The sequence below is a fragment of the Ylistrum balloti genome, unplaced genomic scaffold (genome assembly GCF_031769215.1).
Source record: "Ylistrum balloti isolate Yb309-2 unplaced genomic scaffold, AGI_CSIRO_Ybal_v1 Utg370332, whole genome shotgun sequence".
In the NCBI taxonomy this organism is placed as follows: domain Eukaryota; kingdom Metazoa; phylum Mollusca; class Bivalvia; order Pectinida; family Pectinidae; genus Ylistrum; species Ylistrum balloti.
The window spans coordinates 658,843-685,113 of record NW_026782241.1 but is presented as its reverse complement, the minus strand read 5'-3'; the positions used below and the strand labels follow the sequence as shown (position 1 = coordinate 685,113).

General features: G+C 33.5%; 2 protein-coding genes across 5 annotated transcripts in view; both read left to right on the top strand.

Moving 5' to 3' along the window:
- Window positions 1-18,792, top strand: part of LOC132553544 (transcription initiation factor TFIID subunit 10-like) — a 29,184-nt gene extending 10,392 nt beyond the window's left edge. For 2 of the 4 annotated variants that reach the window (XM_060217799.1, XM_060217800.1), the window contains exons 2-5: window positions 14,984-15,126; window positions 15,921-15,985; window positions 16,186-16,297; window positions 17,510-18,792. In XM_060217799.1, coding sequence (XP_060073782.1) covers window positions 14,984-15,126; window positions 15,921-15,985; window positions 16,186-16,297; window positions 17,510-17,599 — 410 coding nt within the window. In that variant the 3' untranslated portion in view covers window positions 17,600-18,792. Of the gene's footprint in view, window positions 1-6,260; window positions 12,796-14,983; window positions 15,127-15,920; window positions 15,986-16,185; window positions 16,298-17,509 lie in introns of those variants that run through there. The other 2 variants (XM_060217798.1, XM_060217797.1) reach the window with 1 other exon arrangement.
- A 5,409-nt stretch (window positions 18,793-24,201) lies between these two features.
- Window positions 24,202-26,271, top strand: part of LOC132553527 (UPF0488 protein C8orf33 homolog) — a 20,064-nt gene continuing 17,994 nt past the window's right edge. Inside the window, exons 1-2 of the mRNA XM_060217775.1 lie at window positions 24,202-24,264; window positions 24,888-24,964. Of these exons, the coding sequence (XP_060073758.1) occupies window positions 24,950-24,964 (15 nt within the window). The 5' untranslated portion in view covers window positions 24,202-24,264; window positions 24,888-24,949. The remainder of the gene's footprint in view (window positions 24,265-24,887; window positions 24,965-26,271) is intronic.

The window sequence follows — 26,271 nt, the reverse complement described above, 5'->3', positions numbered from 1 at the left end:
CAAATTGAGGCTTTCTGCTGAAATTCTATTTTTATCAACACACTGAGTATAATATATACCACACCTTGATTCTGTCATTATAGTACAGGGGTGTATCCGATTATAACACCCGCACACTTTCTAGGTGGGAACATTCTCCAGTATCTATAAACTTGATCATTTTATAGTAGATCTGTGTCACAGCATTCTGAGATCTGATTGACCATAAGGAGGCGTGGATGTTTCAAAGTTTAATGTCTCCTAAGAACAAGATGACTCAAATTTCAAATTGACTTGTGTTCTGTGTCGCTCTATTTAAGAAAATTTTGACATCATTTTTGCGTCTGCAGTATTTAACATTTTGTAATAGTCTGACAGACTTTTACATAATGTATTATACACACATGTACACATTAATCAGTGGCAACACTATTAATGTTAAAGTCAGTCAAAAGTTCCGAAGTAAAGAGATAATCAACATGTACCTTCTCTTTAACTTTTTCTGTGTAAAGTCCAGCGTCAAGAATAATTATAATCTTTTGTTAATAAAGATGTAGAAATAAGAAAGGTAGATGAAATTAACAAAAGTCACAAAATCTAATTTTAAAGTGAAGTCTGTTAATGATAATGATCTTGTAATATTATACAAATTACCATATAAGCACTGCAAGTAACAAGTTATATCCTAGGACAGGTAACTTGCTGTAAAGTAAAGTTGTACCCAGGTAGATGGGACTTGTTTGTATACAAATACCATATATATATACAGCAATAAGTCTGTTTCTCCTTGGTGACATGACGGGGGCCCAAAATAAAGCAAGAATGCCCTATCCCAGAGCAGTAAAAATCTCTGTAGTCTATTAGTCAGGAAGACTTAACAAGAAATGATGCTGAAGTATACTTTGACATGTGGCATCCTTAATTTTGAGTCAGATGTTATATGTAATAGCCCTCTGTGCTTGCTGCTTCTAGGACTGAGAGCTGACCCAGAGAGAAATCTTGTCAGTAAAAGAAGAAATGTGAGATATTCTTATATAATTGTTAAAACTTCATTACTGTATCTGTGTCCCTCTATATGCTAAGTTGATTAGAAAATATAGTGCAAAGTACAAACAGGTGTGGTGTGTAGGGGTATGTAGTCACTAACTTGACAGGATGATGTACTTGTGTGTGGACTGCTTGTGGCTCTAGATCTGTAACAGTGATGTAGAGAAGTCTGGCCCATGTCCAATGATTGTACAATGGAGGAACAGCTACAGGATCCCAATAATCAGCTTTTTCCATGGAATAATATCATAACATCATCAGCATTATGTATGTCTTGCCGAAGTTCTACCTTAATACCCAAATATACACATCATTTGGCAAATTCATGATCTTCAGAAAATTTCTTAGAAAACTTTGTAATTATACAAAGATAAGATTAAAACATACTTAAGCTGAGTAATATCTATTAGAAACTCTTCATGGGGATATCAAAACAAACAAGAATTAATAAGCGTTGGTCACACTTAACACATATCAATGTTTAGGAAGTTCAGAAGACTGTTGTGAAGAAAAAAACCACTTGACCATACTGCATACTGAAATGTACAGGTGTAGGACGTGCATTTACCGGTAAATTGTGATGTTGCACATGCTGCATGTTTTATATAATGTCATGTCACAAGTAGAATGCAGGTGTATAGTCATTTGAGGGCTCGCTGTGTATATGAATAGGGCGTAATCGTGTTTATAGTATATACTGACCTCTCACGGAAATGTTTGAGAGATTTTTTCCAACTCTGGTTCGGCAAAGATCGTAAATGGAGACATGTTTACAAATAGCGAATATCAACAGCTTTTATTTATATAAATACCAGCACATGATAACATCTTGAGTATTTCTCAGATAAGTTTAATTTGACTATAAATAGATTATATATTACACATCCTCATTGCTTTTTAAGTGAAAGTTGTGCATATTGGGGCTATAAAGTGAATTTGACATAAAAAAAGAAAGTCAAAATATTTTCTGATGTCAAAGGCTCCAAAAATGTGATGATCATAATTTTTTCGCAATCTGTATTTTTGTTTGATTGATCAGAATTTGAGGGGAAAAAAATTGAAACATGTGTCATATTATCCAACAATAGAAGTCTTGCATTGAAACACACCCACCCACACATTGTAAATTCAATAGATGTTAAAATGTATATTGGTAACTGCACACATGATAGGTATTGATGTAATGTTAGAATATGCATTCAATTATAGTTTATTGTTAACACTGATTAATACCCCACCCTTCCTCCACACGCACACAACCACCCATCCCCATCTTCTGAAACACCCCAGTGTATTAGTATTTGTCAATGCTGTGTAGAATTGTTGGCATATGTACCTGATACACAGGTAGATCAGATATTGAAAGTTTATCTTCTCGTTTAACAGTTATAAAAAGACTTAGATTTCCACAAAGGTTTACACACCCAGTAGGTGAAATGTGTCCACTATTTAACCACCAAATATACATGTGTATAGCTAAAGGTATGTAGTTGTTGAGATTTAAAATCAATTGTTGGCAGATATTGAAAGTTTATCTTATCGTTTAACAGTTATAAAAAGACTTAGATTTCCACAAAGGTTTACACACCCAGTAGGTGAAATGTGTCCACTATTTAACCACCAAATATACATGTGTATAACTAAAGGTATGTAGTTGTTGAGATTTAAAATCAACAATTTTATCGATTTTTTTATCCATGGTGATTGTGATTTTATGTGGGTGCATATTTCATTATACATAGGTAATGTTCATGTATACCTTTGAAAGTCACATACTCAGAAGGATTTTGTGCTACCCTTTCATTACAGTTATATATAAGGACCTTTGGTAACTTTGTCTAGGGTGGAGTCTCAACCCTGTGCATGGGTACAACAAGAGTGATTCATGTTGATAGTTACATAATAATAATTGTTGTAGTAAAGATAAATAAAGTTTTAGTCAAAACTTTAAAAATTGTAACAATCACTGCCTCTTGGAATGACAGCTGATGTCTTTAACACAATTAGCATGTTTAGGAATTTACAATATTGATATTACCCTGTGATAGAGGTCGAATTTTCCATCACCAGTTAATACTCTACTGTAGACCTAAAAGTAAATTGTCGAAAAATTAAGTCATGTCTTCCAGAAGGAATTGTCACACTGTTTGCAATGTACTGGTTTTTGGTATTCAGATATCTTAAACCTTTATGAAACAAAAAGGTAGGAATGTTTCATGATTTTTTTATTTAGTGATTGATGCAACTGACAAATGATGAAGTGGTCTTGGTAAAATTAGTTATCTTTAATATATATATATATTAAGTTCCAGTGTTTCATTGTTGTGTACGATTTGTAAGCTTTAGACCTTTGTATAAGGTACAAGTATTTCTAGATCTTTATGGAAAAATATCTGTCTATACTCTTGCTTAATGATTAATGCACTTGTGTTTCTAAATCTCAATATTATTTGCATTTTCTAGATGTTTCTGTTGCAGTTTAATGTTGTGAATTTGCAAACGATTTTCTCGCCTTTTGATTCTCCACTACTTATTATCCTTAAAAGCTAACCTTAATGTTAAAAATGTAATATTTGTCATAATTCTTCAAATCAGTTCAGTAGGAAAAAAAATATTATTGTCATTTTTGAGATTCTGCCAATGTATAAACCTAGTGTAAAAATCTCTACTTATTGGTCTAGTGACATATCGATCAGAGAAAACCAAACCAGCCAGAACTCCACAGTTTGTCTGCACTGTTATATATTTACAGTCTAGTAAAGGAAACAAGTTCTGCTGCAGTATGACAAAGAGGTGTACATAAAATCAATTTCTGCGTGTTTGTAAGATGCATCATTTGAGAAAGGAAATAATATAAGATTAGCCGTAACAGGTTTCACCGAAATCTCTGTTTAAAGTTTACCTAGCGGACAATAAGGTCCCTTCTGTTGAACTTTGAAATCAGGTAGATGTTCAAGAGGAAACTTCTTTAGCATCCTCTGTAACAGAAGTCATCAGTGGAGTGCAGGCAGCTACAATGATAATGAGATTCAAGGTGAAATGATTGAAACAGAATAAAGAATTTAAGAATGTGATATAGAACAACAGTTACTGCTTTTAAGCTATATGATTTTACATCTGGAATTCAGGTTTGGTTTCACAGAAGCCATTTTTCTAAAAAAGAAACTTATTTGTCATAGATGGTGAAATAAAGTGTTATGTGCTCTTATGAACTTAATATCAAACTTGTATAACAGCTTCTTTAAGGAAAAAATCATAATGAGGGAAAAATAGTGTTAGTTTTTAATCGTCAATGTGTGAAGGTAATTACAACAGCAACATTTTTTGTCATGACCTGTCAAATTAACAGGTAATTGTCAGGCTCTCTTTCACAAGAATAGCAATTCAGAGAGCTTATGGTCACTGTTTCAAAATATGGGACTTTGAATGAAAATATGTGTATCTTATGCCATTTGTACATAAAGACCTCATTTCTTCTGTCTGAACTATCTGAATATTGACTTGATATGCGTAATTAATTATGTAGTTTGGTATGCTAAGGTAATATACATGCCACACATCCATAATACAAAGAAATCATTAAAATCATATCCCGTGATATTTCTTCGTCGTACTACAGGTAGCCTGACATCTTTCTCATTGATGATTCTTCCTGTAAATATTTTGATGGATCATCACTCGTCCTACTATGTATCAGGCTCATAAAGGTCATGATCCCCTAAGGCCTTTTCCTAATTATGCGTAATCTTACTCGTAAAATTCTCTCTCATCTTACCTGCGACTTACCTGTGATTTGCCTTTGACAGATAGGAATTCAGGTCAGCTGAATTGTGTACAATGTATATGATAAGAGATCATTTTATGGACATATCTGACTTTCAACAGTAAATTTCTGAGGCTTGTGTGCTAGCCAACTCTTTATATCTTTATGATGGGGATGTATCAATGAAATCTTTCGTTCGTGATTTATGGTTTTCAGTGTATTTCCTTATTTGAGTTTCCACAGTGATATTTTGGAGACAAAACCGGGAGATATACAACTAGAAGGTGAGGCAATGAAACCATTTCATGAATTTTCAGAAGTGCAGATTGCTTTATTTGTGTGTTTTGTGTAGATTTTTGTGCTTCAACATGGTTTGGATATAAAGATAAAAGATCTATTTTCAAGAAAACAATTTTCAGTTCTGAGAGACCAACTTTTTTATTTCTTTATTTTTTTTTCATTTTCAATTACACAGGGACATTATATTATGTAACAAAGTGTTGAAATTTCTCTGAAAATGTTTTACTGGAACAAACTAATCAGAATAGAATATGCATGTTGTTTATCTTGATACTTAAACTTGCCAATAAAATGGCTACAATTACTAAAAAGTTTTAGCGTATTATTTATCTGACAGAAACCAAGGTCTGGCACGAAGCCCGCCCAGTCATGCTGTAAAAATGTTGACAAATGCTCCATGTACTTCTTCCTTATCCTATGATAACAAATGATAGATCATGTATAAGCTCACCATCCTAATGAAGATTTTGTATATGTTAAACCCCCATACACATTGCAGGTCTCGATAGGGGCTGGGTACTACTTGTTTATGAATCTCTTTCAGTAGACAAGATACTGTACAGTATTCTTGTACATTTACATGTGCGATAGTGTTTTCAAATGGTATAAACATATTGTATATTACATGTTTTGATGGTCACTACTAATCCTGAATGTCATTTCTCATAAATTTTTCACAATAGGGATCTCCAATTTCATTGGTCTGCTTCAAGATTCTTTGTCATCAATTAGATCGGGTTCTATCCTGTACATGTATTCTTTGTTGATGTGTCCATCTGTTGTACTGTATTACTATATATGTGACAAAACTGACACATATAAAGGCGAAGGAAGTAAAACAGTGGTTGACATGGCCGAGGGCAATGTTGTTTCTGGTTGTGAAAATATGTGCACAGCTTGCATGGATGACTCTGCTTTTATATTAGATCAGTCATTAAGTTAAGCCCCAGGTCATAAGTTTTGGAAGGAAAAATCATTATCAACCCTTTCTGATCTTTATTTCACTGTAGTGAAAAAGCCAGACTTTCTCATACACATTTCAATCTTTTTTCTGTCATCACTGGTTATAGGTCACCTTATTGTTTACTGAATCAGCTGACAACAAATTTAAAAAGAAAGAAAGCCGATCTACAATCACTTTCTGAAACTAACCCCATCTTTCTTCTTTCAGGTTGGTCCATAACTCCATAGTCCATGCAGATCTAACAAGTAGAGTCATCCAAGCATCTGAGTGATTCAGCTGAATTCAAAGCATCTAAGTGAATTGGATATTCAAGTTCTGTGGCATTAGTTTATGCATTTCTGTGGATATTTGCTTCACAGCAGTATACGTGGATCTGAGTGAACAGTGATTAAGTAAGGGGAATCAGGATCCCAAATTCCTATCGGAGAAGATTTGATTGAAACTTTTCAGTTGTGGAATTTTGGAAAGAATACACCTGCTTTTGACAGGTGTTACACAACAAAATTTTGACTTGTTAATGTTTATTTCTGCACAAACATCATGAGTGTAAACGGAGATAGCCAAAACAGCATGCCTACTAACCATGTGGAGCTGTATATTCGTGCTGGAAAGGATGGAGAATGTTTAGGAGCCTGTTTAAACTGCCAGCGCTTCTACATGATTTTGGACAGGAAGGGGAAAGCAGGAGAGCTCACTTTTGATGTCATCACCATCAACATGGCCCGCCCACCAGCAGAGTTTAAGAAATTTGCAAACCGACTTCCTGTCTTAAAACATGGCGATGAAATCTTGTCTGATAATGATGAGATTGTACAATACCTTGACGAAAACTTCCCATACCCAAGTTTGAGATACGACAACATGCTTGCTCATAGCGTGTGCTTAGATATCTTCTCGAAGTTTTCGTTTTACATTAAGCAGGTGAGCCATGGGCCAGAGAATCTCCTTAAGGAATTACAGGCTATTAATGATTACCTGGAGGGTGTAGATTGTCTTTACCTGTGTGGCGATGAACTGAAACACCTGGATTGCATAATGCTTCCAAAGCTGCAACATATCCGTGTTGCAGCAAAAGCTTTCAAGGATTTCGACATCCCTGCAGATATGGTTGGACTTTGGAAATATCTTAAAAATGCTTATGCAAATGATACCTTCCGCAAATCATGCCCATCCAACCAGGAAATTGTTCATTTCTGGGAATCAAAACCCGAGACACCAAAATTGTCTGAAGAAAAAAAGCGAGAATATGGAACGGATGGATATGCAGAGCCAAAATTCTCATTTGATGTACCTTTGTAAATCTAATCAATTCCTCCACAATGTCCAGCTTTGCTTTATTCCCTTGAAAAATACAACTTTTTTGGACTGTACCATTATATCTTCAAGTAACAGTGGTGTATAGGTTAGCAATCTGTTGCATCCTTTCCTTCCAAAAAACACTTCAGACTTCAAAAGTGAGAATTGATTGGAAGAAACTGAGAAGGTGTGGTGTAGGCTCCAAGGAGTGTATGTACCAGTTAATACATGAATCAGCTTGTATAGGAGTGTTGGGATGTATATTCTATACTGATATACTTACATAAAGACATTGACTGTACCAACACTCTAAATTAGAGTGTCGGGGTTTCTACCATCCATGTAGACTTGAGTAGGTGGCAGTGAAATGGATTGTTTTGACTAAAATTTTATTATTAATTAATCACCAGCCACACTTGTGACTTGTTTCCTTGTATCATATACAGCAATAAGCCTGTGTCTGGTAATAAGCCCACCCACATATACTGCAGCTTCAATAGATTGAAATGCCCATTAAAGCTATATCTGTATCCTGTAATAAGCCCACCTCCTTATTGAAGTTTGGGTTATATGCGTTGTCCTCATGGACTTTTTACAGGAAAGATACAGTATATGGTTGATAAGGCTGATGTATCATGATATTTACATGAGAATTTATAATATGCAAAAGTAATTTGTTGCTTATCTAAATGCTGAACATGTGAAATTATATAAGTAACTGAATATATATGTGTGTGTGGCTTTGTGAATTTAAGTAGTACAATCTTATATAGATTATAAAGCTTACCAAAATTGTTTTTTGATTAGTCTAAACTGTTAACTGCTTTTAAGAATTATTTGGAATGTTTTCTTTTCAGAATTTTAAGATTCTATTCATCATAATCAGAGTCCACAAATTAAGTATTCATGGTTAGAGCCCTTGTATGCCCTAGCATATATGTACAAATTCATGAAGAGTGACCTTGGTCATATTCAAAACGTCTGTTAAAGTCTATATTTTGTTGACAGTAGAAGTCCTGACTTGTGCCAGTCATATTATGCATATTTTATGTGGTGTTTTATCTAGGAAATCCATTTACCTGAATAAAATTCTGTACTAATGTTAAAGTAGACAAATGAATTTACCTCTTGATCATCATACACACCGGTTAATACAAATTCCAAAAAGTCAAATATTGCCAAATATTGTATAGGGAAATAAGTTCCTTTGAATATTGTTTACTATATTGTCATGTATTGTTTTTTTTTTAACAAACACCACATGAAAGCAATTATGCTGGCGAGTATAATCGGTTTAACACATATTATTAAAAATCATATAAATTCCTCTTTAACATTATTGCCAGGAACAGTTTTTCAGGTTAATTTCTTAACTCTAAGGTATACTTTTGAAGACAGTAGCCATGAAATCTAAAGTACCAGTAACATATTGTTTACCTGAATATTCTAATTTCTAGTTAACACTCAATAGTTTAACATTAGCTATGTACATGTATAAAAAGATGATAATTCTAACTTAAGTTCAACAAGTACATATATATTGAAAATGAAATATTTTAGGAAACTCTGATTTCCTTAAAAGTAAATGAAATTAGTGTTATCACTGATTTTCCTATGGTGTAATTTTCTATTTTAAACCTAATCTGACTCACCTCACACTTAATACTGTTATCTTAATTACATTTTAACTGTAGCTATTTTAGGAGAAGTATTGGTCTTTCCAAAGTCTACTCTACACACACATAATGGAGTTTCTATTTCAACCATTTTTGTTAGAAAGTAGCTAATAGTGCCAGAATGCTGGATGCATTCTGAATCCCTTAGTCACAGCTACAAAGTGTATTCGGGTGTATAATGCTAATCAGATATTTATGCATTACATTTCAAGTGATTGAAAATTGAAAGATTGATTAAGAATTTTTTACAGTGTAAATTTTCTTATTTTATATGTCATACTATGTACACTTTACAAAAAACATATTCAATACCAATTATACCAATGCATATTTTTATAGGGCATATAAATGCTGTGTCTTGGTACAACTCAGTTGGAATTCTTAAAGTATTGGCTGTTGTTGTACATCTGATAATGTATATGAATGTTGCTATTTCATGTTTAGGGACATTACTTTGTATTTAAAGTCTCATTGATGGCTGATCACCAATGCAATAGAAAATTAAAAAAAAAAAAAAATTGATCCATTTGCCAAACAAGCCTGCTAGATTTGTCTTCCCATGGAAATAGGAGATCAATTTTAAAGGGAGATAATTCTCATTTCTTTAAGCTTGATAAAATTTTTGCTGCCATGGCTGTGTCATTGTTAGTTACACTGCAGCCATTGTTCAATCACTGAAAAGTAATAATTAAAACTGTGTACAGTTGTATATTGCTACATTAGGGATTCTCACGGCCAGTGGCAAAGCTAAAGAAGGAAATGTAATCTCGTGTAAAATGGTTTTTTGGAAGGTTTTCTTAAGTATTGATGTAAATTTGTAAAACTTTTCGTTTTTTTTTTTTTTTTTTTTCAGACCAAAATTTATTTGGGATTTCTTTTGGGATACCTTTTTTTAATCAACCCCTACCCAAGATCTGCTGATTGAGAAAAGAAGGATTTAGTTATGAATATTCTTGCCAATATAAATAATGTTTATATATATATATGTACATGCAATTGTTAAAACGTTTACGTACTTGGTTGTGGATTTATTTTTGTCCTACTTCCATCTTGTCTCTTGTACAAAGATTTAAGTTTGTTTCAGCATTACTGTTGTATTTGTCCTCATGATGTTTACCATTTACTTCTGTTTATATATTACGTAATATTAATTTTCAAGGTTGTAAAAATTTCCTTTACATCAATATACAAGTATATATCCTACTTATATTTTAGTAGATTTTAATCAGGTGTTATTTCTTTGCCTTTTGTCATTTTTATTTAATACTACACATGCATTATTTTATTTTAAATTCTGGTATGTTAATTTTATGTAGCAAAGCAATAGCATACATATGCATTGTTTGAGTCTAGTCTCTGAACTAGGATTTGGTCACTATGATTTCTAGGTCAAAAATAAATATAGAGGTTTTGCTTAGATTTTGTATTTGTTTCTTGTGACGGAGTTGTTTTTGAGAGTCAGAATGAAAGAACATAAAATTAATCAGAATTTTTTTTTTTTTTTCTCCATTTTAAGTATTTGACTCGAAATAAGCAGTTTAAAATTGTGTATTTTACAATTTCAATATGTGGTTACACAAATAAAGTTTTATTTAAATGAGGTTTTACATTCAAGCTGTTTATAAAATACTTCATATTTAAAGTCAAAGATAGTCACAATCTTTTTTGTAATTTTACAATGGATTATTAAGAGAAACATTGGTGACTTGTACATGTTTGGTTGTGTGATTTTTATAACAAAATGTCCAGATAAGTTCAGAAATGATTTGATTAAATGTTTTCCTCTTAATGTCTTCCATAGACCTGGAGAATGATTTTAATGCACCAACAATAATTGGTAGTTTGATTTTCACATAAAATTATTATGCCACTGTAATGAAAAGTAAGAGGATTTTTAGATTCAAGATGACTGGAGAATAAACGATTTTCTATAAAACATAAGTGTTTATTACAATGACTTGAGTACATATGGAAATTAAGTTTGCAGGTAACAGAAAATTAAGACTCTCAAAAGAATCTCTCAAATACAATATAAAAACAAAGATCATGTGAAATTAAATTTGTTACTTGAAAATGCACTTTCCCATTCGAATTCCAACACAGTTTGAAACAGTGAGGGTCAAGACCTGTTGTCATGATGATAGGAAATCAATGATACTATCATGAACTAAAAAACATCACATCATCATTAAAATTATTTCAAACGAGTATCCGAATAAGGTGCAGAATTCAAGTTTTTATATATAAATTGGGCATGATCAAATTAGTAGAACAATGTCTAGTTGTCCTAGATGATGACATGGGTGTGGGAACTATCTTAGTTTTTTATGAGAAGTGGAACTTTAATGCTATAAATTTGGAAGTGGAGATTCTTTGTGATGACATCTATTTATTCAAAGACTATTTTGGTCTGCTTTGATTATTTAATGATTACGGTTTAGGCATTGAAGAATAATTTAATTCTTTAGTAAATTCGAAATCAGATTTTTTATAAAATTCTTTTGTGTATACTAAAATTGTTCCTAAAATTTTTTACAAACTTCATGTCTGTTATCGATGTGTTCAGATTCAAGCTAGAACTTTAAATTAATGATATAAATTTTTGACTGGCTTACAAGTACTGATGTTAGTTTTGAAATACTGGTAGATAATCAAATTGTTCAGGAAAAAAAGATATGTCCTCAGAATATTTTATATAAGGTTAAATTATGTAATCAAAGTGCTATGCGTTTATTTATCATATGATGCTCGGTTATCATTACTTTTCGTTCACTTTTTGAATCTTTGAAAATGATGGTGTGAAATACAGGTGTAGTGCCATTTGATTTGTGTCACATACATTTAAAGAATACCAAATAAGGTATGTCAGGATCCTTGCTTGTCAAATACAAGATCAAAGTGTTAATGAGATGTGGTTCACATTGCTGATGATGTATATACTAATATACAGATCGATCTTACGTCACCAACTCGTCAAGCAGTAAGACTGACTGTTGTATATTCTTCCATAATCTAGTCACTGATAATGTTTTTGCATGTTACTAGTCCTTAAATATATATATTTAGTGGTCATTGCAAATTTTGATCATATTTTTAATTTTTTTTTTGTCAACATATCCTTTCTGTAATTTAGATAATTTAGTTGGTATTCAATAACATAGTTGACAGGGGTTGTTAGATAAAAACAGAATCTGTTTTGTTTATGTATTAACTGAAAATTTCTGTTTATTGTGACAATAATCTATGGTTGTGTAGGATTTTTTTTTCTTGAATAACAAAAGATTGCTCAGATCATTCCAAGGTCAACAAGACAACAACTGGACAAAAAGCTAATAAGTAACAATGGATTTTTTTTCTATTCTTTCTTCTCTGTGTACTATGATTTAAGTACTGTTTAATTGATATTGCAAAGGTTTTGCTGAAAAGTTATGATAATTAAGATTTTGTGTACATCTTTATACCTACCAGGTAGATATAGACCTTTCTGCTTTATACCCAATGAAATCATCTATCTTTGCAATCTTTTTTATTATTAGAGATAGTGGAAATCTGGTCATATTATTTTTTATTGTATTCATGGCTTCCTATATACATGTATATATAGATAATATTTACTCGTCTTTAGTTGCATGTTTATGTTTTTGTTAAATAGACGCAAACGTATATTATGTTTATTACGTACAATGATTGTATATGTTTACTAAACTGCCAGTATTTTAATCAGTTTTGTGCTTTTATTATGAGAAAATCAATAAATTTCTTCACAATAATTTGATGTTTTACTTCATTTTTAAATTAGAATAAAACTTATTTAATGTTTTCCAATCTATAATGTAACATTAGGCAACAGAAATTCAAGAGCTTAAAGATACTAATTTAAAATACTTTTAACTTGTATATACATGTATACAAGTCTATTATCTTTATTACATTGTTTCATCCAAACAACGTAGAATCTATAGGAAAGACTTTATAACAAAAATATTTAACATGTACAAACAGTCTTAAACATACATTAATATAATATATACAGCCTGTATAAAACTTGATATTAAGACAACATTAACAATATGATATACGCTGTACAATATATTATATGCACATATAAAATGTAATCTTAATGCAAATGAAATGTTTTAAATGCTCTGCTGATGGACTGTAATTAGTTACAACTGACTAGAAACAGATAGGCAAATGTATACTGTACTAAATATTTGAAAGTCTACCTCCAAATTCAAGGGCTCATATTGCATTATCAGCACTGATTACAGATGAGTTGTTATTAATACAGGTAGCACAGGTAAAAATGATCACAGGTGAAGCTAATAACGAGTATAAATTCTTGAAAACTTGTTTATTCCATGTTAAGCTCAACTTGAGAAATACAACAAGCTAGGAAGAGTGTGTTAAACCTTCATCAGATGGTGGGCTGTCCACATTGCTCTGTGGTCAACTGTCCATCCCTACATAAATCTTGTGATGCTTTTTCTGGAAAAGTTCTAGATCGATCATTTTCAAATTTCATATACTGGCTTCCTTTGGTCGATATATAGTTGTACACTGTTCATTTTGGGACTGATTGACTAGTTATGAAAATTTCATTTTGAGAATGCTGGAAAAGAGAAAAAAAGGTGAAAAATCTGATAAGGAACCTATTGAGATCACACAATAATGGATGTCATTAGATCTCTCTGGAATCTCTTGTTGTGGTTATTGTTACATGCCACTATAGTTTGTTCAAGATTCTGGCAACACTACTATTGATGTGACATAGATTGATTATAGCCCTTTTCAACCATGCAGGCCCAATTGCTGAAAAGTTAAAGAGTTAATGGTTAGTGAGAAATTTGAATTGCTGCCACCAGAGACGTATATATACGCCTCTGGTGCCACTGAACAAATGAGAGTGTTAAATGCAAGAGTAATGCCCAAAAATATATCAACCTGATGTTTCTCAACAAATCTTCATGTATGACATGGTAGAAAATGTTCCCAGTTTTGTTTGATTCACAATTGAAAATTTCCACTAACCACTCTTCAAAGCAGCCTTTGAACAACTGGGGCCAGATCTTTAGGGTTAAAACTTCATTTTCATACTTTCATTGTGGAAATTATGGACTATTTACATGTACACTGATTAAGATAGTGCTGCAGATGTTTTTCTTTATTTTTGGGGTTAAGCTTATGTTAAACTTACCACTTGTTCATTGGTTTGGCTATATGTAAAAGGGAACAGTACTAACCACAGATGTTGTCCTGAAGGTGCCAGCGGAGTTGCCAACTTACCTGATTTTACCATGGCAATCCCTTTTTGATAAAGATTAAAAAATGGCAAAATCGTTCTTTTAGAGTGAAAAGTATCTAATTAACGTTCAAACGTAACCTAGATTTCGGTATCATGCAAATCAAGCAAATGTGATAACTAACTGCAAAATTTATCTTTTTCAACTGAACAATTCATTGAGTCAGCAATATTTGGTTATCAGCATCAAACTCAACAACAGTAGGTGAAGATCAGAGGTGTTTGCTTCAGTTCTTACCTGGGGCAGTCTTTGTTTCTCAGGAAACTATTTATAGAACTGATGGAGTGGGGTTTGTCCTCGGGGAAAACATTTTACCCCATAGAATGCTGTGTGTCTCCTGTATGTTGTTCTGTGAGGTAGCCACCAGCTACATCTGCTTCAAAGAGACCCGACCTTAAAATGACTAAGCTTCTCAGGGGCAATAAACAGTGAACACATAAATATGATTACAATGTTTAACAATGTTTTATTCCTGATTTTGAAGAGTAAGGATAAGATCAATGCATCCTGTATGTATTCCTTATTTTTAATGTATGTTTTTAAAAGTAATGATACGATACAAAACTACAGAGGCTGACTCTTATTGGTGAATTAAAAATAGGTAAGAGTTTTATACATTACATTGTTGATATATCAAAGTTTTTCTTGTTCCTAGGTTCTGATGATGGTATCTCCCAGGGTGTGATGTCAACCCCAGGAACTGCCGGTGTGTCCCAGGAGTCTATGCCCCAGGACAGTAAGACAGCCGGTGTGCCACTCATAGATTTTGTACAACAGCTAGAAGACTACGCCCCTACGGTAAAACTTAAATATTAGGACAGTAGACGGAGTGTCATAATTATAAAAAGACCCATGTCTAGTAATTAGCCTACCTATATATAATGCTATTCAATAGAGCTACCAACTAATACACTAAGCCCACCCATGACTTTGTGCCACATGTAGATGTGTAATGTGTTGGCTCGGCTTACATGTACTTCCCCAGAAATTTGCTGACTTCAGAAAATTTGATTTGTGTAGGATGTTGAACTGCCCATGCTGGATCAGCACTGACATTATTTTCAAACGACAAAGACAGCAATAAGTGTACAATTCGGTCTTCTGAAGTGTTGGTTACTGCATGAGAAGACATTAATTGTCTGTTTTATACCATAGTTATGTAAATAAATGCCATGAATTCGGGAAATAAACACAGTCAAGAACAATTGAAATCTACGTCTTTTGAAAAAAAATCATGTGACATCCTTGATGAAATCAATATTTTTGTCACAACACCGTGCTATAAGAATGTTACATTGCATTGTCACATGTACTGCACAATAGATGTTTTGTCTTAGAAATATGTGTAGCAGAAAAGTTAATTTGTGTAAATAGAAAGCAAACAGTTTTACATAATATACATTACTTTTAGCTATCAAAGTATATTAGGCAAAGAAGTGATAAATATAGATGCATTACTTTTCTCTCTCTGTTTCCCCCTTCCCTTTCTTTCTATCCATCTCTCTGTCTCTCTGTCTGTCTCTCCCTCCCTCCCTCCCTCCCTATGAAAGCGTTAATCAGTTATAGTGGAACACCATCTTTTTTGTTTATAGATCCCAGATTCGGTGACAGCATTTTACCTCAACAGAGCGGGTCTAGAATGTACTGACCCCAGAATGTGAGTATAAATGTTGTATTCTACTGGCATAGTTTGTGATGCAAAAAATTAGAACCCATGCACAGACGATATCCTAGAAATCTTTATATTTCAGTGCATCTTCATGTTAGATTTTGATTCCTAAATCTAGATCCCAGATTTTAGTTAGATCTGAGAGCTGTTAGAAGGGAGATAACTTGTTTATTTTTTGTCATCTACAGCACACGCCTGATGTCTCTGGCAGCTCAGAAGTTTATATCAGACATTGCTAATGATGCTCTACAACACTGCAAGATGAAGGCTTCTGGTCAGAGCTCAAAGAAACAGAACAAGGTATATCTAAATAAAGGAGCAAGGTGGTTTAATTGTCCAATGGTTATGCTTGTGCCTTACACCTAAACATCCAGGGTTCGATTCTCCAAACAGATAAGAAAAGGTGTGGTGTCACCTGCCTGACCATACATGTCATCCCTGGAGACTTCTGGTTTCCTCTCACACTTAGAACCCTGCTTTGCTTCCATCCAGGCCAACAAGAATGACTAATATAAGCTGGAATAACTTGTTTGGAAGTGTTATAAAATAATAAGTTTTTTTAAAAGGGATATTATCATTGGAGGCACATCTGCTCAAAGGGCATATAAGTTTGTACTGGAGTGCATTATCTGTCATTGGTTCAGCTTGAATTGTTGATAAGAGACCCTGTAGTAATGACCAGGAGCATGCACGGATGAAAAGTTTCTTCACATGATTTGCCTTGACCCATTTGCAAGGTCAGAGATGTAATGTGTAAAAATCAAGAGGTCAAGGGTCATATTTGTTCAATGGCATGCTGATATAAAGGGATAATAAATTTGTTGACAATAAATGACCATGATCCACTTTCAAGAGGTCATCTCTGTTTTGATATTTTGATGTCTTCTTATGAATAGCCATGTGGCCTAGGTCACAAAGTTTTGCTATATTAATTAATATTGGGAAATTCAGCTACTTGAATATTGTTACAAAAATTTCTCTGTGTTTAGTTGCACCTCTCTGGACCATATTAGTTTAATCTCCAATTTTTGGCGGGTGGGGAAAAGGGGTACCAGTTTTGTAGAATCAACTCCTCTTAGAGTTTTTAATGTTGAAGCTTGAAACTTTGTAGGATGTTTATATATATATGTTCAAGATGTGCACCTCCTTTTATGGATTTTGTCCAGACTTTTTTCTGGATTTTCTGGGTTTTGGAACTTAGTCATTTTCTGCAGTTTGGCAGGCAAAAGGGGTACCAGTTTTGTAGAATCAACTCCTCCTAAGTTTTTGATATAGAAGCTTCAAACCTTTTTAGGATGTTTATATATATGTTGAAGATGTGCACCTCCTAATATGGATTCATTCCAGACATACTCAACAAATGAAACACCTTAACTGTCTTATAAATACCATATAACATTGCACTCATTCCACAACCCAGCCAATTGTGGCTTTGCTCCATTTTTAGTACATAATAGCTCTTTCTGTTGACCATAGTTGAATGTATCTAAATATAATTTCTTTAATTTTTAGGACAAAAAATTAGTTTTGACGATGGAAGACTTGACACCTGCCCTTTCAGAGTATGGTATTAATGTAAAGAAGCCTGCCTACTTCGTATAACACTGATACACAATGACGACATCATCATAGTGTTCAGAAAGGAATGAACCAACACCATTGGAACTAGTATTTTGGAGTTTGAGCTGAATATCAGGGCTAAAGACTTAAGCAAGACTTTGTTGTTCCATGGTGTCCTGTACTGAACAACCTTCCAGCTGATTGAATCATTCTTTACAATTCATTCTGTAAACTCATGTATTTTCATGGAGCTTAATTTTCGTGGGTTTTCAAAAGAACTATTTCTTAGACATTGATTTTCGAGCTGTATACTCAGTTCGATAAATCTTCTTATACTAATTTCATCAATTCATGGTCATATAAATTTGTGGATTAAGTGTAACCATGGAATTAATGAAAACAAATCCCCTGAAAATTAAAGATTTTACAATAGAAAATAGATATACATGTAATGGCAATAAAGTTCTTTGAATTAAAAACAGAAACGTAAAATCTTAATATTGGAGGTTGCTGTGTCTGCATTTCTCAAACTTATTGGAATAACATAGGGGTTAAGATTGTTAGTTATGATAGCATACTATAGCATTATATACCATAAAATCAGTATTTCTGGTGGGGGGTATTTTCATGAAAATTAAGCCCCACAAAAACAAGGGGTTTTACAGTATTTTAGGCGTAGTTTTTATTGTCATCGTTTTTGTCATCAGCATCAGCATCAGTCATTATGATCATCATCAGAATTGTCATCTCTCAAGTACTGAGTAACTAAGTTATAGATTCATGACTGACAGAAAATTGATCTAAGACTGAAAAATGTACTACTTAGGTGGATTAGGGGGGAGGGGTCATTTACTGTCAATATTTGATAGTATATTTAATTTGTTATTAAGTTGGGAGTACTAGACAACAGAGGACTAAAAATTTAAAAAAATTAAAAGAGAAACAATGAATTGTAATAAAACATTTTATCTGATGATGTGCAATTTTATTGTAAGCTTTGAAAAAATAAGAAATTTATGAAGAATACAAATTTCTTTGTTAGCTCATTTTCATTTTCGACATTAGAGTCTAAACACCCTGTTCTAACCAATATATGGGCGTACTAAAGGGGCCAACGATATCATTAGAACTGAGATATAATGTACATACAAATGTAGAAAAAGTAACCTATGTACACCAACACATCCTCGGGATACCTTTGTAGGGTGCTGAGGAAAGCATTCTGATGTCTAGTACATGCCATTTTTTTTTTATTTTATTTTAAATTGTATTTTAAATAAATAAACAAATTATTTTTCTTTGTTTTATTTTCTCTTTCATTTTACAAAACTGCAAGAATGTGAATATCTTAAGAAGGATTGTTGGAGATGATAAAAGAAAGAGATTATGTCTGTGTAAATTTTGACAGGTCCTGAAAACTTGTGAAACTGCTGAATATCATGTGTCAATGGTCAGAAGAAAATGTGCTAATAACTGGTAATGTTAGATAGAAAGAAATGGGGTCCATGAGCAGACAGCGGGTGGGTCCATTCTGTCTATTATGTTTATTACAACTACAAAGTTACGTTCATGGCAGTTTCCATACTCCCTGGTAACTTGGTGGTAACTGGATGGTTACTGCTGGTAACTCTATGGTAACTCAATGGTAACTCAATGATATCTAGTCTCACTGTAAGATTTTGCTAGTTAGGAGGCAACTTGGTTTATCACTTATAAATTGCACTCAAGAGGGATTTTCCCATACTAGTACTACATCAACTTGAGTCCTATTTGCACATGAATGCTTTCATAAGATTTAACAATAATCAATGATACAACTATAGTACCATTATAAATAATATAGACTGTGTTTTTATTAAATGAATGGTTTCCAGTTAAATTACACACATGAGCAATCATCAATATTAACACCTAAATGTTATTAGCTGTGCATCAAAATGTGTGATAAAGTAACACAATTATCAACTGGAAAGGAATTAATATAAGCTCTAAGCTTGTTTCCCATCTCGTTAACTTATCTGTATATGTCAAATTGCTGATTATTGAATAAAATATTGTTTAAACTAATTATCAACAGACAAATGGCAGAGCAATCCCCAAACAGCTAGTCTATGATGAAGTTGACAGGAAGGCTACATAACACTTAACTTGTGGGTCAATTATAATAGTATTGAATGTAATTCCTAATGGCCAGAAAGTAGATGCCTAAATCAAATTATTTCACCAGTGTTACCACATAAAGAATATGTCTTGATGGTACCGCAAGTGGTTATTTAACTTAATTTTGAAAATATATAGTTTTTTGCACTGACAACATCATATGGTAAGTAATTTCATAGGTTAATTACTCTGTTTGAAGAAACATTCCTGTAGGTATTGAGCTAAAGCCCTTATTTTTTTAAACAATTTCATCACATTATTTATTCCATTTACCTGTGTATTGCTGGTCTGTGAAACATCTGGGCTAAATCTATTTGATCAACTTATTCATTATCTGTTAGAGTTGAACCAGGTCAGGATGTTTGTGTCTGCTACCAATCTCTTTTTATAGGGTGAAATAGAGAGTGTTCACACATGTTTCATGGCCCTCCTTTAAACATTTTAGACAGTGTGTCTGTTTTTGTGTAAAGTGATGACCAGATTAACCAGGTAATAAACAGGTCTGGAATGCATTTGTGGGTGAAAACAGCCGATCGCCAGGAATCATCATCGAAGGCAAACATAATATCAGTGTAGGGATCCAACCTGAAAATTTTTGCTTATACACAAACAAGAGGCCCATAGGGCCTATATAGTTCACCTGGTTTAGTTTGCTGAAATAGATTAATTTAAACTGTAGGAAAATTATTTAAAGCACTTGTACTAATTTCCCTGTAAAAGGTTCACCCCTCTTCCAAATGGTGGAAAATGCATTGTTTGTACAAAACTAAGTTCGCTTCACCAAGGATGTCTTCATTTCCAAAACAATAAGGATTTTAATGAATTTGCTTTATTTTCAGTATTTGACCCCATCCCTCCTGCCCCATAGGGCTGGAACCCAAAGTTCACAAAAAATAACCTCCTTCATCAAAGCATATTTTACAGAATTTGCTCTGTTTCGCCTATTGGAACCCAACTCTTTATGTCTAGACCCACTGTTTATGCAGAATTGATTCAGACCAAAGTAAAGAAAAAATCCCAACATCCCTACAGGAGGAATAGGTTTTAAAAGAATTTGTTCTAAATCGACAATTGGATCCCATCTCTCCCACCTCAGGTGGCTGAGACCCACCGTTTACACAAACTTGGTTCCCCTTCGCCAAGGATGCTTCTGACCAGATTTGGTCAAAATCCAATCATTCCTACAGGAGAAGAGGAGTTTTACTCAGAATTTGCTCTATTTCCCCAAATGGGCCTCTTCCTTTCAAGGAAGCTAAGATCCTCTCCATCAAATGAAGTGCCAGGATGTTCTGGAAAACCGGTTAAGTGGAATAAGTGGTCAAAATCAAAGTAAAGAAAAAGAAAGTTTAACATTGTGATGGTTTATTTAGTAAGATGATCTAACATGTTTTATTTCTAATTCATATACTGAAGTTGTAAGCAACTCAAAAAGAAGTGCGTCAACAAAAACAAAAAAAAAAACTTGTGAATTGAAATAGCTTTAAAAGATATAAGCAACTTTCATTATACAAGATATGATCAGAACTTTGTGGTGTTTTGCCAAGAGTTCAGTCCATTATCTTGAAATTTATATTACTAAGGTTCAATGTTGAAGGGGATTGATATTTTCTACACAACTCAATGGAAATCCGCAGCATTTTGCGGAAATGTTCGTAAATTTTCTTTACCAAGACCTCCGTGGAAGTCCTACACTAATATACACAGCAATCTCTGAGGGAGTAATTTGTCTTTATGTAACCTCAGCATGGAATCTTTATCGAAATACTCGTTTGGGGAAAAGAAATGATAAATATCCAAGCATAAAGCACAAAATTTGGCTATTTTCCTATTGGCTCCCAACCCTCTGTCCTTGGGGGAGTAGGATTTTAAAAACTTGCTCCTGACACAATACACGCACATTTTACTCGGTTCAAACGCGGTCGGCAAACAACACAAATTAATGAATATAAAATAAAACTAATTTTATCAGCAATTTTATCCCTGCTACAGATAGTATAAGTGGTGGAAATGAAACTGGTTTGAAAGAATGTAAGATACCGCATAGAAACCATTTTTCTACAGAGTAGCATAACCTTGACCTTTGACTTTAGGTCTTGAAAGGCAATAGCAAGCTAGTGATAATTGTCTGTGATGAGTGCTTGAGTGAGATCTGATTCACATCAATTAAGCCTCACACATTTTGGTCCTGGTAGAATGGTAATATTGTAAAATGCAGTCGTGACACCTACAATATTGAATATATCCTTGTCTTAGCTACTGACTACAGCTCATTGAACACTGAGGAGTTTCAAACAAAGTTCCGAGGATGTTATAAACTCAGAAAAGTCCCATAGCCACTGCATCACTTCTTATAGGAAAAACTCATCTCTTGTATAAGTGAGTTGATATGTATTTATTGACAAGTACACGGCGATACTTTTCCAAACACTCAAGCCCTCATTCCCACAAGCAACCGACGTTCCCTGAGTGACAACAATTATAATTTACTTTAAACCTAAATTCCCTCACTGTGAAATTCCTAAAACAACGAAGTATGCGTACATACGTTCATTTCTTATTGGAATGGTTCTGCATAAACATGTATACTTTTATTTAAACAAAAAACAAAAACTTCATTTAAGAAACACATGTGACCTCTGGTCTACCCTTACTGAATGACAGACGTTCTACCTAACAACGAAAATTATACGGGTTTCTCAGCAACGACTGTCAGTTCTCTGACGACGTAAATTGTACCTGTAAGAATATATACTGTGTGTGCACTACGCTGAAAAGCACGATAATGAGAGTTGAATATTGTTGACATGTAGTTAAAAATGACAGTTTTAGTAACGCTTTATTGGAACGGGTATGCGTTTATCATGAAATTAAATTGGTACATTAAGATTAACGAGAAAACTTATTCATTGTTTTTAAAACAAAAATGGATAGTTTGTACCGTTACAGTTACTATTGTTTTTCTCCATAGGTAAACCTAATTGTATGTATAAATTTGTCGCTCTTCAATAACTATTCTTTATGATTAATAAAACATCATTTATAAGTAAATCTGAATGAAAAATATATACATTTCAGATTCCTTCGACATGATAACTTTAATTTGAACTGGAAAGGTTTTCTTTACACGGAGTTTCGCTATATCAGAGACGTATATAACACTGTTATGTGTTATATACGTCTCTGGCTATATAGAACAGGTTATCGACACGTCCCCTAAACAGTTCCAGTTGAGGAACAATTCTGAAACAGAGGACGTCACAATTTGTGTCTCTGAATAAATGTAGAAGTATTCAGAAGATTTACGGAGGTCATGGCGTTGCAATAGCCATGAAACTTCATAAGACTTTCCGAAATATCCTAGTCCATCCTAAGGATAAAACACCCAAATAGCATGTCGCAGAATGCGTATATAAAACCAGGTGCAAGACTCCGACTTAATGAACATCAGAATGACGCGGAATCCAAAGAAGGAAAAAATCCACTAGATCAGAGCGAAAACCTTCTCAGTTCCTAATCAATGAATTGGCACTTACAGATCACTCTACGCAGCAAAATCAAATCATGGACTAGGAAAATTCCAGCACATAGACGATCAAGTGTTAAAAACGTAGCCGAATTGACTACAGTACATTGTTACCATCTCATCACACATTTTCGACCTTAGTGTACTACAACCGCAAAAGTTGGTCAATTTCCTGCCATCTCGTAGACGACGATACGTCATTTGTCTGATCAAGGTGACCCTGTAGTCATAGAAACGTCACGCACAAATCTTCTATTGGTTGCGTTATAAGAACTTCTGTTTTATTGACATAACAACCTGAAAGTAAATGTTCTGAAAAGTCTACAAGTACTTGTAGTATTATAATTAGTTGTCATCTGACGATCACGTCAACATTTTACGTCTTGTCACATATTCCATACTGTAACATTATGAAATGACAGAACAACCGATCGTATACTCCTTTTTCCTTTTCTCTCTGTGTTGTGATTTTGCCGCCAGATAATAATAACCGATGATAGTCATAACGGACATATAGTCGGATGACGAGTTACGACATAAGCATTTCTTAATTGTTTCAACCAAGTTGGACTCATAATTGATAAAGCGTCAGTTGAAATGTCCATTCCATGATTTTCTCTTTATCTAAGCTTTGAAAGGAATATTGTTTCGTTTCCTGTTACCTTTTACCTGTCGGTGAGGGCGAGATTTCATGCTTTTATGAAAGAAATTAAAAGAAAAAAAACGACGAATCACAAAGCTGCATATTGCGTAAAAAAGGCGAAAAATTAACTTTACGACGTTACACTTTATATATCAATTTGATTAGATTTAGATCCAGGATTTACGACCTCAAGTTCACGAACGGAAAGTACAACGTGTTTGTTCCGGTTATAGTACGTTTCTTTTGTTATAATATGACATCGGCCGGAACACACTGGTTACTATTAGTCTAGCGAAGTAGATACCAAAGAAGTTCCGAACATCAATGGACAGAATTGTAACGAAGAAAGGTGGCCTCTTTAAAGATAATTTGAACATTCAGGTAATGAAACAACAACTAATTAAGTCACTTGGATACAGTGACATATCTACAAAATGTCGCAAATGACTAACATCGTGAAGATCACTATACATTAATTCGCACGTGTAGCCACGACAGTAAGTAAATAGGATCACAGGTGCCTGTTGCATTGCATTGCAGTGCAGTTCCTATACATAGGAAAGGATGTTTTTACTTTTATTTGTTATGAATAAAATGTCGAACATATTAGATGCCCATATAAGAAGATACATCATGACCTGTCTCCATTTTTTAATCTTAAATATCTTTAACGAGGTTTTGAAAAGGAGCATATCGCAAGTCCCTGTGTTTATATCGTTTTATTGTGAAAGGGAACTTTGGGTGGTGAATAAAATAAATATCCACGAAAATTTAATTGGGTTAAATAGAGTCTTTTTTTATCTAATAAATTGGGGAAAATGTAATTATCCAAAATAGATGTGCTGAATTACAAACATCTCACCACTTCGAAGAAAAAAACAGTTTCAGTTTCTAAAACAAGAACAGATTATGACCCTGTATAGGTTTGAGTATATGACTAATTAAGCTCGAATCAAATATCATTGCATGAAATTATTTCTGATATATTGCATTTAAACTTTCAGAATCCAATTCAAACTTTATGAGATCCATTGACTGAAGTGAAGAGATCTTAATTTCCGATAGAATGGCTGACAAAATGGTAAAGTATATACGTCACCAAAGAAAGCTGTCATGGACAGATAGACTGTAAAGTTTTTAGCTTACCTGGCAAAGGGCAAGTGAGCTTATGCTATATGCATCCATTATCTGTCCATCATCTGTCCCACATCACAAGAGGCCCAGGATGAAGGGCTACAAAGTGTGTTCAATAGAATGGCTGACTAAATGGTAGAGTATATAAAACCAAAGAAAGCTGCCATGTACAGATATACTGTCAATTTTCTAGCTTACCTGGCAAAGGGCAAGTGAGCTTATGCTATATGCATCCATTGTCTGTCTATTGTCTGTCCATCATTTGTCCCACATCACAAGAGGCCCAGGATGAAGGACGACATACTGCGTTAAACTTAATTATCTTAAAACTTTAAAGGGTACAAGGGTCAAAAATGTTAAAATATTCTACACAGTTAATCAGTAACCAAGAGACCCAGTGTACTGATATTTGTCCTGGTGGATGTTACAATTGGAATATATGGCTAGTACGAGTGTTCCATTGTCAATGAACTTGATCGACATTTTAAGCTAAAGGGGTCAAATTTTTCAAACTTCTCTTAAACTTAACCAATAGATATAGTTAAGTATGGACTCATCTGAGAAGTAAAAAAATCCAACATTAAACTTTTTTTCAAATGATGACTTTTTGAAAGGTTTGATTTTAGAAAGTAGATTGAAAGCAAAAAATCAATATGTTACTGCACTCTTTTTCTTGTACCAGCTTCAGAATATGTGCAACTGTAAATAATTCATTTTCAAATATTATGTTTTTTTTTTCTGTATAACAGACTGTTTCTGTTATTTTCGTGGCAACCTTTATTAAATAAAATTTTAGTCTTTCATTATAAGGTAAGAATATGATACTTAGATATTAAGGTAAAAGATAATGTGAAAAAGTTTGATTTAATGTTTAAATTATTGATGATATTAACTGATCCACGCTGTCATCTATACAGTCAGAAAAAGGAGGTCTAATAGTGAAATTTCTTTAAAATATCACAAAAATGATCCTTTTTAAGTTTATAAGTATAACTCTGGATAACAAAATGTACAAGACTACAACAGTCCCAAGATATTCTGTTGGAATTCATTTCATATAAATTGTGACTTACTGGCAGTCAAACGTCGAAGGAGTACGTCCTTAAGTGGTATTGGACCTGTAGCATACTTACATGAAGGGCTAGCAATCTTAACTTTGACCTATAGTGGTGATCACAGAGGTTAGACGATCAAACATCATCTACATACCAAAAAACACATGGAAATATGGTAATTGCCTTCCTAATAGTGTTT